This window comes from Haliaeetus albicilla, chromosome 23 (assembly GCF_947461875.1).
Source record: "Haliaeetus albicilla chromosome 23, bHalAlb1.1, whole genome shotgun sequence".
Taxonomy (NCBI): domain Eukaryota; kingdom Metazoa; phylum Chordata; class Aves; order Accipitriformes; family Accipitridae; genus Haliaeetus; species Haliaeetus albicilla.
This window is the reverse complement of record NC_091505.1, coordinates 6983632-7001936: the sequence shown is the minus strand read 5'-3', so window position 1 is coordinate 7001936 and position 18305 is coordinate 6983632. Positions and strand designations below refer to the sequence as shown.

At 41.3% G+C, this 18305-nt stretch overlaps 1 protein-coding gene across 6 annotated transcripts in view; it reads left to right on the top strand.

Annotated features, from left to right (window-relative positions):
• GRIA3 (glutamate ionotropic receptor AMPA type subunit 3) overlaps positions 1-18305 on the top strand; it is a 155097-nt gene that overhangs the window by 60133 nt on the left and 76659 nt on the right. For all 6 annotated transcript variants that reach the window (XR_011329467.1, XM_069811036.1, XM_069811037.1 and 3 more), the window contains exon 4: positions 8250-8437. Coding sequence is in view for 5 of the 6 variants with exons in the window: in XM_069811036.1 (XP_069667137.1) it covers positions 8250-8437 (188 nt within the window). In the remaining variant the exon portion in view is untranslated. The remainder of the gene's footprint in view (positions 1-8249; positions 8438-18305) is intronic.

Sequence of the window (18305 nt, the reverse complement as noted above, 5' to 3'; positions counted from 1 at the left end):
GTTAACATTATTAACGTTTTTGTAAGTATTTTCTGGAAGCTGAATGACACAAAAACATCTTGTGTGAAGTGCACTGGTTTGTGTTAAGTGTAGACCACTCTGTGGAAGATACAGGCCCACATATGATATACTTGTGAAACAATAAAGCTGGGCTAAAATGCGTCATTAAGGCAGAGCTACGTCAGTAGTTTTGCAGGCTCATTGAAGAGAGGAAGGAAATCCCTATAGCCGTATCAATGTCAGTGGGAAGGCCAGCATTAGCATTACATGCAGGGGCAGACTTTTGTTTCTGAAATTTGTTTCTGAAACTTCTGAAAGACAGTGTTCATTGCACCACCTTGCTCAGACCAGCCACAGTCAAGCCTTGAGAAAGGTAGTTCAGCTTGGCTCATCACTGGGAAGCAGCACACTGTTCCATTATTTATCGGGTGGATTTTCATTTTCTGTTTTTCTCCAAGTTATATGATAGGCCAAATATATTTCCTCAAAGTCAGTATTGTCACCACAAGATAAGTTAAATTCTCCACGTTTTGCGACATCTGTGCATGGTCTGATTTTGGTTTTTGTAAGCTTTCCCTTTGACAACTGGCTTCACGTGGAATGTGGTACAGTTGTTTTGCAGGCAAGTTAGGTTTTCTTTTCCCGCCTGATAATTGCTAACTCTGTGATTCCTAATTAGAATCTTTTTGCTGAGATAAATATGTAAACACAATTAGATATGTATTTTTAACATGCAGTAATTAGCCTCATCGGTTGAGTGCTAGTCAACACATTGGGATTTTTGTTCTCTTTTAGTTTTTCAATTGCAGGTAAAGGTTGTGAGTGATACCTACGTGATGATACCTTACACAACTTCATTCTTCTATGTATTTTCTTCCATTGATTTCCACATGTGTTGCAAACACAGAAAAATTACATGGCATCTCTCTCTCTCAACTAGAAAGAGAACCTAAGACAGTGGAGTGTCATCCAAATGTGCCTGAAGTTAAGGACAGACTAAGGCCAAAGCATCTCACTTAGGCCCCACTATGGTCAACTTCATGGCATCTGACATCAAGAGGATTATGGCTGAGATATTTTCTGTTCACAGTAGCTCAGTCTGGTTTCTTCAGTAACCAATGCACAGGAGTAATGAAAAAAACTGGCTCTGGTGGTCTGAAGGGAGTAGTTGGTAATATCTGTGTATCTTGGTTTCTTCTTTTTTACCCAAAGAAACTTCTATTCTGATTATGTCATTCAAAGCCTTTTCAGCTGAAGGCTGGCCTGTTGCAAGCAGCAAGGCTTGGTGTGGACTCATTCTAGCTTGCTCCATACAAGAGGCAGTAACCGAGGCTGCAAAACAGTGTGGTCGTGGGATAGGAGTGCTCAAAGGTGAATAGAAGTGAAAGAAGCCACTACAAAAGGCTGCATCGAGGCAAGCTATGATACTATACTAAGGTGATGTTGTTACCTTCCCGACACCAGTAGGATGCAAGACTGTACTCAGCAGATGGTTTATTTTGAATTTGCTGATGTCACTTGGAGTGGGTCCTTGCTGGAAGTGTCCCTTGGAAGTGTGTCCCTTGCCTGGAGGGCACTCAGGGCAATTGGTGTTGGGCAGGAATATCACTGGAATTGAGCTCCCTAGATTTGCATCCCACTCTATGTGTAACAGTACTGTGCTTACTGCATAGTTATAGGTTTTTGGCTCTGCTGGACAGACAAAGACCACGACTCAGTGTAGAGCTTCACAGATGAAATCTCTCTGTACTTAAGCAGTTTATTTTTTTAATTCAGATCTCCTAAAGCTTGCAAGATAATTATTTTTAATGCTAATGTAGTTTCACCATTGTGCCATTTGCATGTAAAAAAGTTTTCCCTTGGGGGGGCTCTCCACTACTCCCAGGCCCATGTCTCCCAGATCTCAGCATCCTCTGGTGACAGAATGCCCTCACTACTACCTCTGTCAGCTTTCTGATAGCATCAGTATCAAGAGTTCTTAGTAATAAGTACACAGAGGATACGCTACAGCCCATGCCCACTGGACAACAGAATGCTCTTCACCCTCTGTCACTTCTCAAAATACATTATTCCTTTCTCTGATTTTCTGTGCTAGTTCTTCTGCTTTCTCTGCACAATTGTTTACCTGTTATGTTTTCCTCAAGCAGAACATACTCTGGTTTTAAAGTGTTCCCATCTCATCTGTTTTGTTACCCATCTGCAACCTGACGCTATAATCACTCAATTATTATTCCCTTGGAAGTTATTTAAATAAAGATCTGCATAGCAAAGCTGAAACTAGAACACAGCTCTTTCAAAAAACTTGGGATCATATTATTGTATTGAGGTGTACCTATCTGTCCTACACCAGGAGACTTGCCCACATCGTTGTGAAAGTCATGTGAGTAAGTCCCCTTACGGAAGTGACAGCATTGCTTACGGCATCTTTCTGTCTGCCCTTGGTTATTGTACTCTTTGATCCCTTACTACATTACTCTCATTTTACACTGGCACAGCTTCATTCAAAAACACTGGAGTTGCACTGACCTAAAACTTGAGTAAAATGAGGGATGAGTTAGATGCAAGGTTGTTATGAAAGTACAGATCAAGGTGAAATGCATTCAGAAAGAGCCATAAACAAAAAAAAAAAAAAAAAAAAAAAGGTCTTTTACTTGCGTTCAGCAGATCTGAATTCCTGCATGTTTAGCTGTATCCCATCCCAAGCAAATGCAGACCAGATGGTTCCTGTAAATTCTCCTTTAGAGCCAGGCAAGTTCATGTTCACTCAACCAAGCTGACATACCTATTTGTGTAGATTTCTCTGTTTATGGATGATGGGTTGCAATAATGTAATATATGTACAGGGGAAACTAGAGGTTTACTGAATAGAAAAAGCAGAAGAAAAAAATAATGTTAGAGTGTGTTTGCTACTTGGTCTAGAAAGGTTGTCTGCTACCGGCGTAGTGGAGTGTAACACTTTATATGCTGGTTACCAGATAGAAGTGATCAGGTCAAAAACAGATGGAATACAGTTATTCTACTCTTATTCAATAATTTGAACTTTACATGTGTTAGACTGAAAGAGCACTCCAGTGTACTAGTCATTTGCTGCATCTCTTACTGGTGACTAAGTTAGTAGCTTGTTCCTTGCTTCTTCCCCTACTATAAAATTGTTAAGCAGACATAGGTTATGCAAAGCATACTTGCCTAACTGACATGTTTGGATTTTGAATGGTGGCGAGTGTTTTGAGTTGGCTAGTTGTTTTTTACTCACACCTAACGTGTTGATCTGTTTCCTTTTAAATTAGTGTTAGGCTCAGTGCCAAACACACAGAATATCCAAGTATATCTCAACTTACAGACCTCTGGTACACTTGAAATGTAAGTTGGTGTCATAGAATTCATATTTCTCTTGGGGAAGCACTTGCCTTAATGGCCTCCTTTTTGGCGAGTTCATTGTGCCCTGCTCAAACACAGCTCCACACTTAAATCCCTGAAGTTCACTCATAGGCCAGATGCTTAGTTCTTCACATCCTGTCCCAGATACATAGTTCAAAACACAAGTATTCAGATCAGAGCTGATGTTCATTCAGCTGGCACAAGAATGCTGCACACCAGGAAAATAGACCACTCAAAGATCTTTGATACTCAGCAAGACAAAAGAAAGAGGGACTGCAAGCAAATGCTCTTTCATTTCTAATTAGGAGGCTAAGGTCCAAGATCTTACAAGGAACATTCCAGAAAAGAGTGATTTACATAAGTGGTAGTTTTTTCTCAGTAAGTACTTTGGTGCCAACTGTAGGGGCTCATGTGATGCTACAGATGTTCCAGTGTGGTCATTTACTCATGACACATTAATGTTTGCTGTTATTTAAACAAGAGTAAGTTCAGTGATGTAGTATATAGAATTTCATATGGCTGAGCAAACTGCTCTGATGAATTTTGCTTACGTGGATGTGGGAAAAGTTTCATGAGCTTTCATAGATGCAAAAGAGTGAACTGTCCTCTTCAGCTGTGTTACCTAGGTCAGTTAAGAGATGCTTGTATCAAAGGGATGATGATCTGAAAGACTGAGGTACAGGCTTTGCTTCCCTGGCAGAAGTATGAAGATACTGGGTGAATTTATGTCTTAGTCCAGCTGCAGGGAGGACTGCCTAGAATGTAATTCTGTCTGGGTTGTTTGAAGTACAGAGAGAGCATTGCAACAAATAATATTTTCCCTGCTTTGAGGGAAATTTATATTGAGTATTTTCCCTCTTTGCAAGCTTCAGTCAGCAAAACTCAAAATACTTGTTTCAGCTCAATGAGAAGCTCAGCACTTATTTTGTTCCAGTTTTATTACTCTATCTACCTCCAGCCCAATCATTTTGCAGGCTGTTTAGATGAGGGTTAGCTCTTTTAAATCATCAGTATTTTAAGAATAAGCCAGACGACGGCACATTTGAATATTAAAGCCAGGATTGTCTAAGCTTTTAGTAGGTGCAAATCAGATTGACTTGTGAGATTGGATTCAAAGATCACAGGAGCAGCCCCTCCCCAGTACATGGCTAAAAGGGACCAAAACGTAGTATGAGTCTCTTACATGCCCTGGCAAGTATGGACATTGCCATCGTGTGACCAGACATGTTTGTAAATCAGTAATACCGACACGTTAATAATGTGGTGCAGTGAAGAGATGTGGTGCCATCAGACAAGCTAGCCTCACAAGCAGTGCTTCCAGAAAGGTGCATGCCTTCCATCCTGCTGCTTTTTCACATCCAAGGTATGACTAAGGAAGAAGAGGTTGAAAGATCAGATTGGGGTCAGAATGAATTTTTCCTGCTGCCTGTATTTCTGTTAACGACTAAAGGATGAACAACCTCTGAATTTTAGTAATGGCATTATGAACCTGTTTTGAGATGATCTCATTGCTGTCATCTTCTAGGAAGATGTCAGTTTTTCTTCTTATCTAATATTATTTGGCTTTATCGATTGAAGTAGTATGAGCCGGCAACAGTATTAATGAAAGCCTTTCCTGTATGGCTTCTGCACAGACCTGTGGTGAATTATCAGTCCTTTAGTCTTTTGGGATAGGTCTGATGCAGACCATAGAAAAACTACGAAATAGAGATAGTTGGGGCGGCTGGCTGGTTTTCTTTAGGGTGAATGAGATGGGAGGCCCCCATGAGAGTTCAGCACCTCCAGGGTGCTCAGGGACAAGCACCTCTTGTGAAGCTTTCACACGGCGTGTTTACTGGAGGGGAGGGAATGGAAAAGCTCGGCATACAGGTCTGGTCACTGACATGCACAGAACAGGGAAAATAATTTCCCCGTTCGTTACCCAGGCAGTACCCCCGAACTGTCACAGCTTGCATTGTTATGCTAAGGAGAAAGAAAAGTTCACATCTGAAGATAAAATGGTCCTTTTATTTAAACAATCGCAGTGCTTATGTGACAGCTCTCTTAATGGTAAAGTACAGCTGGAGCCTGGAACATGTTGTTTACAGGAATATCACGTAATGAGTAACAATGTAAAATGTAGTAAATGGCGCTGAAGGTAATAGGCAGGGAGCGAGATCGGAGGTTGGGAACGGCGAACGCGTGTTTGCGGAGATGGGAGCGCGCTGCCTTCCTGAAAGCAGGAGGTTTGACCCACGCTTTTGTAAAGCAAGGGGAATGGGCTCTGTAAAAGTCGTCAGAGGACTGGCCTAACGAGCTGCCGCAGGAAGGGCAGGTGGTACTTCTCAAAGCAAGGACGGGAGAGGGAGAGGGCCCGAGAGAGGCGAGCTGGCACAGCACAGAGGGTGACCGTAGGGAGGATTTAAAGAACCGGCAAGGGCAGAGGGGACTGTGGCTGTAAAACTTGGTGTGACAAGGAGAAGCGGGAAGTGGAGAAGACAGAATCATGACGCTCTGGAACTTTTTCACACTAAGATTACTGTAATTGTATTTTCATGCATAGGAGAAAGGCTGCTGAGTAACCTTGCTCTTTTTCTCGAAAGGGTAACCGCTGACTAATGCACACACATGCAAAACCACACACACTCCCACCAACACAAACATGCAGTTGCACAGAGTTAGGAAAATTGCCCAGGTTTCTTCTGAGATATTCAAGGCTTGACAAAGCGAGCTCTGACTCAAACAGTGTTAACCGAAGCCGGGTGTATGGCAGTCAACCAATCGCATCTGCTCTCCAGCATGTTCATTTTCACTTCTTTCCTTGAGACAATTCATAAGTTTTTTATGTGTTATTAGCAAAAAATAGAGCTACAGATTTTTTTCAAGTGTCATTTTTTTATAATATGTTGAACCATTTTGTTCAATTTGGAGTGAAAAAATAGACTTATGGACTGTTTTCTGTTGTTTACAGCAAGCTCAAGGTTCATACTTAGACAGTATATGAATGATGAAACAAAGTTGTAAATATTCATTACTTAGTGGAATCATATTTTTTTAAAAGCACATCTTTGTACACAAAGCATTTGTAAATCCCCGTTAGTGGTATTTACGTTCCCACATCAAAATTCCTCGTTTGCGGCCAACCAAATATCTTAGGCTTAGATCTTCCTCCTACATGTAATGGAATCACAATGCTGTCACAGACATCACAGCCATTTTTGTAAAATATGATGTTAAGGAAGACTGAGTTCATTGTACTATACATATGTAAATGCCTCCCTTTCAATAGTCTCAGGGGAAAGAAGATGCCAGAAAGAATTCTCAACCAGCGTACGTATTAATTGTCACCACCTTTCATGGGATAGTAAAGTGCATTCATACAAAGAAAAGCATTAAGAATCAAGGAGGCTGCACAGGGAAAGTGAGGGCATTTGAGTGAGACTTAAGGAAGTCACATGGTAAATTATAATAATCTAACTGCGATCCAGAAAATCACGCTTTTTCCTTGTTTGTGTCTGTAATGAGGTAATGATGCAGCTCCTCTGGCTTCAGACAGCCACTACAGATTTACAGCAGGCTACGGAAGATCAGACTGCAGCACAAGTTCTTTGTTATCGGCGTGCCCCACTATGGTATCTGAGTTCAGAATAGCTATTGGTATAATTCGAAGCAGTGAACATGTTGTTCCTCTGTAGCTCAAACTGCTTTCAGTTTCAGAAGCGTAGGGGACTTGTTATCACAGAGCACAATTAATTGATTGTTGATCCTGTATGTTTATGTGTTTGTGTGGGCGAAGACATTCTGAGCTTCTCAAATCTGGCTGTGGCTAAGAAATCCACAGTATGACTAAATGATCGGACTGAAAGTTTTGCAAATAAATTATCTGGACAGAAACACAGCTCACATGGATGCTTCTGTACAAAGAAACTCCACTGGAAGCTACTGTGTGTGCTTGAAGTAGATGACCTCTGTCTTTGATTGGCATCCACCCAGACTTGAAACAATTAGAACCGTGCAAAAAATGCAATTTTCTGACTCAAAACAGGTAATTCATCAAATTCCCAGCTACATACTATAATAAAGGGATGCAAATCAATGTCTGATGACTCCTACAGAGCATGATTTGAAGGAGATTACCATTCCCAGTTCCACCACCTTTCATTTAGGGACCTGACTTGAGTTTTGTCTGCCACTGAGGCACAGCTGTTCACAAGAAATGAAATGCTGTTTGCTTGTATAATTTCCCACTGTGCAGTCTTTGGTCATTCTGGTCATTGAGGCTGCTAAATGAGTTGGTATTACCTTAATGAAAGCATTGAAAGCGTGGTTAATGCTGCTAGACTCCATATTTAAAAACATTTTTTGAAATCAAAGTGAGTATCAGTAAAATACTCTCCTGTGGTTCGTGGCTCCAATAACCAGCACAATGACTTAATTGGCATTCTTGTGCAGTGCTTGGATCTTTGCCAGTTAATGACCCATTGCTGCAGTCTACACAGGCAAATTACCCCTTCTGTCCGGCTCTTCAAGCTGATGGACTTTTGCCGAAGTAATGGCTGCAGGCTCCTATTCTCCTGGCACGGACCCCAGCACGACCATAAACATCACTGAGAGGATCATAATATGATATATTGGACAGATTCTGATACGCCTCTTGGTAATATACCACCAAGCAATTCTGCTGAAGTCAGTGACTTTGGCAGTGGCATAGCTGAAAGAAGAAACTGGTCCCTACTCTGTTGCTCTCTCAAGTAATGAAGCACTTGCAGGCTATTAGCTAGTCTGCATCCCTTCAGATGATACAAGTTTTTGTGAACCCTTTGTCAAACATTCAAAATAGTTTTTATTTTTGTTCTGTTTTTAAATGGTTGCATTGTCTCTTCCCCCCACAGGATTTTCCATTCTTCAGGCGATTATGGAAGCAGCAGTACAGAACAACTGGCAAGTGACAGCCAGATCTGTAGGAAGCATAAAGGATGTTCAAGAGTTCAGAAGAATTATAGAGGAGATGGACAGGCGGCAGGAAAAAAGATACTTAATTGACTGTGAAGTAGACAGAATCAACACCATTTTGGAACAGGTATATACTTTTCAGAAATTGTGATCTCTCTGTGACAGACATTGTTAATGTTTCCAGAACTGTCTATTTCTAGAAATTAATTGAATATCCATTGGTATGCAAGTCCCAACAACCGGCTGATTACCTAGTAAAATTAAAATGCCTCAGTCATGCTCATAGTTGGTGGCAGCACTTAAATGTAAGCTACCAGGAAATGCCTCTGTGATATTTTTTCCCAAATGTTAATAATGAATTATTTTCAAGTAGGTTAAGAACTTAAAACCTCAGCTGCTAGAATAACATTACTGGCATCAGGGCTACTTGTAGGGATTGCAAGACAGGTGCAGTTTGTAAGGGGAACATGAAACAAGAAATAAAAAGCCAGTGAAGTAGTTTTGAATCATCTTAAAGAATTCCCAAATGGAAAGATTGCTAATGAAAAATTCAGCTGGTAGTCCAAATGGCTCATTAGCACTTTTTGGTACATAAAGCCCTTCCCTCTGCACAGCCAATGCTGTTGACAGGCTTAAATTGTGGGTGATAGTGTCTAAACACCTTTATTGGGGAAGATGCACTTTTGGGTGACTATTTTGCTATTGCATGGCCTTCCCAGTGTTTGCTTTGCCCCAGAGGAATGGCCATACCCTCTGGCCATCCCAGGGTGCTACCCAGAATGCCTGTGACACTGACTGTACTGTGCAATGTGCTTGAGGATGTGTAGTAACAGATATCTGCAGGGAGCAGAAGCAAGACAGTTCCTTGCTGCCTGGGCTCACAGCAAAGCTGATGTTGGTATGGAACCAAATCCATGCTGCTTATTTATTTATAGGCATGTGGGAATTCACTTATGTTAAGACTGAAAAACCTCTGATTATTGCTACTTGATAAATTTTAACTGTGGGTTTATAGTATGGAATAGATCAAAAGTAACATTTAAATTTCATGAAGTATTAGCATATGTCTTTAAAAGGTTGTATTGTAAACTAGTAGCAAACTGACCTCACTGCCATAAACCCTGGGAAATGCAAAAGCTATATTCACTGAGTTCCTTCTCAAAATACTCAGTTCCTGTCAAGCCTTGAGGTGTATCACTGAGGGCCAGTCTGCAGGGACTGAGTTGCTGTAGTCACGGCCAGGTCCCATAGCTGCCGTTACAGAGGGCAGCAGGAAGGAAAGAGGCGCTCAAGAGAACATAGCACGAGCTGATGCTGGTGCATAACCCTGACAGCTAGTATAGTTGTGATACTAATACATAGCATTGCATTTTACACTGTATTTTTAGTCAATATGGTGAGTGCTCTCTTTAGGGAAATTCATACAGCGAAGTGTAAGAAACTTCTTTTTTTTTTTTCTTTTCTTTCATTTGCTCATATTTTTGCAAAAGGTGCAAAACACCATACCCACAGCCCACTCTTCTGAAAATGATGCAGGAGAACACTCCTGGGCCAAGCTTAAATAGCTCTTTGGACCCACTCTCAGCTGGGGAACAGGCCTTTTGTTTGATCTTTGTAACTCCATTTACATTTAGTTCTCTCTTTTTCTTATATTGTGCAAGTGAGAGAAAAAAAAATAGTCAAAGCATTCCAGTGCCTAAAATGAAAGCTATATACCAAGCAAACCATATAGCAAAAAACTGGCAAACTCTTTTCTTCTGCAAGCATTCTGAATTCAAACCTAGTAAATTTGTAATTTTATTAGTTTGATTCAGCTTTCTGTCAATGTGATTAGCATCTGTGTAACTGAAGAATTGCTATTGGGGCCTTCAGGTTTCCCCAAACTCTACAGTACACTGTACAGTACTCCCACTTTTGCATAATTAGAGCCTTTCTGTTGTCATTATTGATTATATATAGCCCATCTCTGTACTGTTAAATGACTCTCTTTCTGTATTATGCCTGCTGTCCATCTTTTGAACTTTATTTACACAAAATTGTGACATTATCATGAAATCTTTATCCTAAATTATCTCAAATATTTCTAAAAGATCTTAAAATTTTCTTGCAGTTGGATTTTAGGACTGTATCAACGTGTTTTAGCCAATCAGTTGAACACTACCAGTCCATTGTTTTGCAACCAAATCAGGCAGACATTTTCACACATAAATACTGTCATATATGTTGCCCTGTTGATGTAATATGACTATTTCTCCTTAATTTCATTGAAGATAATCATGAGCAAAATTGTTTAAATTTGCAGTATCAAAAATGGATTTAGAACTTTTTGTTTAGGAAACCAAGCTAGATAGTAAAGCAAACTAAACATACCTTCTGAGATACTCTAGTACTAATCATGTCTGTTTAGCAGTCTAACAAGAGGAGTCCAGTTATGCAGCACTTTTTTATGAGTATTGTCCCATTTATTTTACTGGGACCATTCACTTGACAAAGAATTGCCCAGGCAGCTCCCAGGCTGGTGCCTCTGGTGCTAAAAATACCTTCTGGCAACAATTCCCAGAGTGTTTTTTTATGTGATGCTGAAAAGCAATGACTTAAGTTTCTGCAGGGAAAGTCAGTAATGGTGGACCCCAGGTTGATAGCTGAACAATTACTGGTTTTAGGCTTTTCCTTCCATTTCCGCTGCTTACCTTGTTATCTTTGCATAAAGTAGTTAAAAAAAAATCTCACAAATGTGTGGTACTTAAATCTAGCCAGCCAGTTTGCTCAAGGGAATGGTGAGCCATCATCTTTCTAGTCAACTGTGTTTGCTGATAGCATACCATTGAGGGGAAGGATAACTCTGGATTTGCATATTTCAAATCTAGCATTTTATTGCAGTTTAGAAAGTCAAATTGGTGCTTTGTCGTGGAGCCTAGAAAGCCTGCTCAGCTAAGAGGCAGTCATGTCTGAGCACGTTAACAGCATTGCTGACTGCACAACTGCAGGTGGCTTTGAAGAGCTTTTTCCCAGTGGGAGCCAAGGGAAGCCGGGACTCTCTACCTGTTACGGCAGAGTACTGGTGGACAAATTCTGTCCCACGGGGGGTTGGCATAGGCTGCCTCAGCCCAGCTGCCTTTCCATCCCTCTCTCTTTTTTGGCCTCCTCAGGATCACAGCTTCAAAGGTCAACCCTCCCATCGCCTACTGGGAGTGATGCCTCCCTCCAGACGGGGTTTACTGTGGTCACTGTGGGGATGTGTGCCACCTGCCATTTCATTTTCTCACCGACAACAGCAGCGTTTGCTAGTGACCCTAGATTTCAGAAGCTTAAATAGGACTTATTCAAGAACAAAAGTCATAGCAGAAATAAACGGACTGTAAAACACTAAACAGTCTGCACACGTGCTGAGTTTGCTATCAGACTTTTGGGCTCTTGGCCAGGCCGTTCGGCAAGCTTGTCAGTTCTCTGCTCCAGAAACTGCATATCATGGCTTTGTGTTGGTGCTTGGATTAAATGAGAGTGACCTCTTCTCCTGTATCAGGCTGGTCAGTGTGTGCAGTTCCCTTTGATGCTTTTTTCAACCAGTTCAAACCAGGGTATACCTCTTCCAAAAGTGTAGGCTTATCTAAAGACAGTTAAGCATCTGAGGATTTTCTTCAGAAACTTCAGGTCCTGCTGGAATATTCTGTACCTTCCTCCAGCGACATACAGACATGTGAATCAGTGACCTTGAGTATTCCATATGCCTTTAGCATCTGGCACATCTGTATGTCCCTATGTTTCCAAGATCTGAAACCTGTCACGTGAAGTATTTATCTTCTCAGGGCTGGCTGGTACCCAGGAAAGGATCTCTCCCACGTTGTTTCCCCCGTGGTATGTAAATGTAAGGTAGGGGAAAGAGGACACCTCAGCTCTTACTCTGCCTGGGTAACCTGTTTTGTGCCAGGTTTCACTCTGCAGTGCATCTGGTTTCATTCCCCTTCCAGAGAATCTTGGGATGGGCCCCATATTGTGTCCTAGAGGTGGATACCCTGCCCGAATCACCTCTGGCCCTGTCTCTTCAGCTGCAGACTAAGGCGAAGCAGAGAGATTAATAGTCATTCTGTAAATTGCCATCTGTTTGTTCACTTGCCCTATAGTTCTATAACCGTTGAGCATGTGGATCCATATCCCTCCTTGCACAACAAAACTATATCCAATTTAATCATCTAGTGGCCTCTCAAGCATACAGATAGCAACACTTATGTCATGCAAAATTCATAAGCTCCCCACACTTCTTGTCCCTTGATGCTAAAATATTCCAGTATTCCTTCACAGATAGATATAAAATTTTGTTCTCATAAACAGAAGAACATTTTCTTCTGAGAACTAACAGTAAGCTTTAGCCTGTTCAACCGTGTATTTAAAGTCATGTTTTTCAGTTGAGAAATACGTTTTTCTTATTCCCAAGATAACAAGCTGTATTTCAGACTAGAGTGGCTTTATGTCCATTTAGAAGAAAATCTCCTGAGGGAAAATAAGGAGGAAGAAGCTCCATTCAGGATCAAAATGGTGAAACTTCACAAAAGACCTGTTTATTCCAGAAACTGCATGCTTTTATCAAAAGGGCACTATGTCCAAACATAGTCATAAAGGTTAGGCTCCAAGGCAATGTCTGTATTGAGTGGAGGCATCTCACAAAGCAGAAGCGATGTTACAGTAGAGAATGCAGTCCCCAAAATTTTACAATGACAGTCAAACTGTCAGAGAAGACTTGAAGTAAAGCGTCCGTAGGATTAAGAAGGGTAATCTGGTTGACTGAACTCTGTCCAGTGCAAGCACTGACTATGACTTGACCTTTGAGTCTGAAATTTTGAGATTAGGAAGATGGTCTGCAGGTTTTCAGAACAGCCACAGCTGCATCCCTCTGCGGAGCTGTCCAGATGTCAGAGGAGCGTGCTTACTGCACAACGGCTTTCACATTTGAGGTGTCATAAGAATAAATACAAAACTGCAGTATTCGGTTGACCAATAGTCATTAAAAACAACAACAATAAGGAAAAAATGTAAGTGGAAAAATCAACACCGCTTTCATGTAAGCTTCCTGGTTTATGTGTTACATTATAAACAGATAGTCTGGTGTGGGTTTGCCTGCGTTCTCCGCAGCAATTAAAAATATAACAACTGCCTATAAACACAGTGGGATGCTTGAAGGAGGAGCAGAGCTATGGGTAGCTTCAGCTTCTGCTTTGCTTGTGAACCCCAGTGACGCCGTGTCCTCTGACGGTCCTGCGCTGCGTGGAGCACAGCCTCCAGAGCAGCGTGCCCCTGCCACGTTTTCCACGGCCACGTCACAGCCCAATTTTACCCTCTGCGCGGAGCCGAGGAGAGGGTTCAGCTGAAGTTCCAAGAGAGTATCTGGTAACGTGCAGCGTTGTGTAACGTCACTCAGAAACTGGCACAGTTCATCTTTATGTTTCCAATGAACTAGAAACTTAAAATTTAGGACATGTCGTCATTAGGTGCCCATGAGTATTGTTGAAACCAAGTTCTGAAGCAGAATGAAAGGTCACTTCTTTCCCTTCACATCCAGAGAATTTCAGTAGCTCACAGGTCCGTAGGGCGTGTGGGGAGGAAGGGGGAATTACTTAGGTCAGTCAACCTCAGGACTGTAGCTGGCGGAAGGTAAGTAAAAAATGGGCATATGTCAAAAGCAGCAGTTGTATTTGCCTTAAAGGGCCTGCTCCTCTCAGCTGTAAAACTAATAAAGGGCCAGAGATGGATTGCTAAAGCAGAGAGAAGTAACATCTTGGGTTAACCTGCCCCACGTATAGCACAATTCACACGTACCTGAGGAGAGAATTTCTAGCTTGTAAATAGTAATGTCTCTCCAAAGCCGTCATCCAGACTTCATAAAGCAAGGCAGGTTCCAAATGACAGGAATTTAACAGAGTATTAGTCATCCTGCAGAATGACTGAGGTAATGGCACACAAAGCTTAGAAGTGTTCAAAAGACATTAAAGCACAGTTTTAAATGTATCTGATCAGTAACGCTAATAATTAATACAAAATGTCTCACCGTAAATGTGCAAGCTGCTGCATGTAGAAGACCACTGCCAAGCAGCTCCGGTTTCTTTTGCCAGAGGCATATGAACCTGAAGTCACCATTAGAGTTTTTATTTTTCCGTGATGGTGGCAATTACTCATTTTATGTTTTGTGATAATTCATGGGATATAAATGCACACAACAATGCACACACATGCATCTGCTTTTGGTGTTTTGCATATTTTTACCACAACATTGGTAGTATGCTTTTATGCAGTTACAGGCATATTTATATGGCAACCTTTGCATTGCCATTAAATGTCCAGAGAACCAAAATCTTTTCTCAGTTTTGCTGCTGCAAGTGTAGAGTCAGCCGTTATCCTGAACATTATCCTGGAGACAATATTTAAATTGATACCATTGTGCTCATAGAGAGATTGTATTTGCTTTGAACTTCAGTTAATAGGTAGCTGTAAAAGCACCGTTTGCCGCGTAGCACGCCTTTCTTTGCAGCTTTTCGGTGCACAGAATTTGTGCATGCGTGTTTGCCCTTAGAAAGCCCTCTGAGGGTCCCACTCATTATTTAGCCTGTGCCCACATCATATGAGCTGCTTCTGCAGCTGGCACTAATTGTTACCCTTGTTGACAGTCTCAGTAGAAAAGATGAGCCTGAGGGCCATTTGCTATAGCCTCTCACTCCTGCATTTGATGTACTTTGGAAGCAAATGTACACACTGATGCTTCTCATGCCATACCTGGACTGTGGGGAGAGGATTTGGCCTTTCTTTAGCTGTACTGGTATTTTTCAAAAACAACGTTCACAAGAAGTCTTTTAAAGATACAGAGTATTTGAGGAAAAGGGAGAGCTGGCTAGAATTTGCTGAACATGTGATCTTCTGAGTTTTTTGTCCCACTGCATTTGTCCATCTCCCCATCCCTAATAGCTCTGGGAATCTTTGTCACCTCTTATAAGCCCCGGCTGATTTTAAAATCCCTCACTTGCACATCTCTTCCAGGTTTTAAAAATCAGTGTTGTATAGAAGTTGCTTTGTTACAGTCCTAGCATTTAATGTGGTTCTTTCTTCTCCATATAAAGGATAAACCCTTTCATCTTAGCAGACATTACCTTAATTTCTGCATCTGTCTCTCAAATAGTTTAATGCTTGAAACTCTGCTTCTAACCAAAGGCTTTCCTTAATTAGTTTCCAAGGCAACCATCTTGGCAACAATTCAGATGAACCAACTGCAGGGAGAGGAAGGAAACACACTATCAAAATGAATAGTAATAGCACAATACCACTGTGCAAACAGGCGTTGTACATCACCAGAGACAGCGTGATAGTTCTGGTGTCTCATAAGTCCATTTACAAGGGAAGAAGTCCTAACTCGGTAGAAGAAAAGCCGCACAAGAGCGTATGTCTTTTTTTCACAGCTGACTATGGCAGGATTAATGGCTTCAGTGCGATACGAATCATGTGTCTGGGGGAGGAAGAGAGCCACTGGTGCTTTTCAGGGCCCCTTGTGCACCAAAGTGTTCCCAAGTGCATTTTGTGACGCACTGTTAGACTAGAGTTTAAGTAGCAAGATTTTTGGAGTGGGGACCACCCCACTTGGCTTGTTTAGCCCAGATGCTGGCGGTGCGGTACGTAAGACACTAGCAACTGATAGCTACAGCCTTGCAGGGGGAAGTCCCTAAATATGAGGTCTCTAGGTGTGATCCAGAGCTATGGTGCATTTGCTCTGGGCTACAGATGGGTTTGGATCAGGCCCTGAGATGGGAAAGTACCATCCCAGTGCAAATCACTCGCTGCTTCTAATAATGCATTCATACGTGATTCCTGTCTCTTATCCCACTTTCATACCAGTGCAATCCCACTGGCTTCTGTGGAGCAGATTAAAGCTACCAGGGGCAGCCTGGGCTAAATTTACAAAGAATCGGGCCCTATACGTCATCAACTAAACCTCAAATCCAAACTCATCCCACAGTATTCAACCAGTAAGATGGAAAAGAGCATAACAATTTTAGAGGAAGTTAATGTTCCCAGGCTTAAAGAAAGCCCATGTTGCTAAATTAAATTTATTTGTGTCACACCATGGGTGTGCATGTGTAGGTATAATGGTGTATGAACTACTGGAAGCTCATTCTTCCAAAACGTGTGATGAATAAAATTATCAACAATATACATAGACCCTTAAATACACCCTGAGTATCTTCTGTCCTGGGAGAATGCATGTAAAGAATCAGAAAAGAAAAATATTGCTGTAACTTTATTACCTCATATAAGTAAAACGGCCTCCCCTGCTGCATAGGCTAAGTCTAGTAAAAATAAATTAACTCTTCGTAATCTCTTTCAGTTCCTGGTTTATGCACCAAGTTATACGGGGAATATTGCAGTGTGCTGTTTATAGTGAAGCAGAATAAACCTTTCACACTCCTTCAGAGCATTGAAAAGAGCAAATTGAATGCAATTCTAGTCACAGTAAAATTCCATTTACAATAAAAAATATAAGAAAAAGTAACCTTGTTTTTCCTAGAGGAGGTCGCACTGATGTTTGGGGTTTTTTCCTTAATTTCATAGGGCACTTAAAAAGGAAAGGAAATGCTCAAAAGGAAGAAAAAAAAAGAATGGCTACTCTTCAGTATTTTTTGGTCTGCTTGAAGGCAGTGCTCTGCAGTACAAAACCCTTTCCAAAAGATTCTCATGTGAGCATTGGGACTGAATTACTGCGACACTTCTGGGTTGTATCCAAATAATAGTTTGAAGTGATCCTGACATGCAGTAATGGTTTATATAAGCAGAATTCTGTTTCCAAGGACTCTTGTTCAATTCCAGGAAATAATACTGAAATTTTACTCTGACATGCTGATGGAAGGTGTGGAGAAAATGGGAAATTTTTGTATTTTTAAAATTAAAACCGTGTGCCTCAGTTTACCTAATTTCTTCCTCTCTTCCCCTAACAGATATACATCCGTTTATATTTTGAGCAGCTAAGACTGAAGGAGTTTCATTTACCCTGTGGGATATGAGAAGAAGAAATGAGCATTGTTTATGTTTGTCTGTGATTGCAAGAGTGTACTCTTAAGAAAGTTCAACATACAGTTTCACAGTATTGAAAGCCAAAACTGACAGTTGGATATCATCTCTGGTGTCACAGGGATTAGGCGCACAATGCAAAGGTCACTAAAGAACTGCTTATTAATGATGTGGATATGCCTTCAAACTGTATGACAGTGCTGAAGCATTTGTGATTCCTGCAGAAGGTTTGGAAAACTAAGAATAAATGTAAGATTACTATTATTAACAGTCTTTGTGAAAGTGATGTTAGGTGTTGTGAAATTTAGTGAAGGATGCTAGTCTGGAAGTTAGTTTTGGTAGTGCTGATTTTGATACACCTGATGTGGACTTGTAGGTCTACAATGAGAGCATCCACAACTGCCGAGAAGCAAGGAGGCAGCATAAGTAAAGGGAACGTATGTGAAGTTGGGAATGAGGATGTCATTGTGATGGGACCATGTTACATGGGATAGGAGCTGGTTGCATTGCAGATTGAAGGAAATTTAATCATGAATGTTGCTAGGGAAAGGCAATCAACTCTAGCAGTACAGCCAGGTGCACATTTCTGAGCTAAGAATTGACTAAGAAGTACTGGTTTCTTTTGGAAACATGGTTGTGTGTCAGTGAAAAGCATGTGATGGTTACTGAAAAGCTTACCCATCTGAGCATTTAACATAAATTCCTGTTCGTTTGGGCTCTCTGGAGTATCAGAGCAGAGATAGCAGCAGTACCCGTTCCCTCTCAGGTTAGCAAAACCTCATGTCGCTTCTCAGGGGTGGTGAACTGAGGCTTAAGCAGCAGAAGATTTATTTCCACAGGGCCTTGACTGTCGCTCATCCGTGACACCCTTGACGGGGTGAGAAGCAAGATAGATGAATATTTCAGAATTTATCAGAAGCAGTAGGAAGACAGAATACAGTGACAGTCTTTCC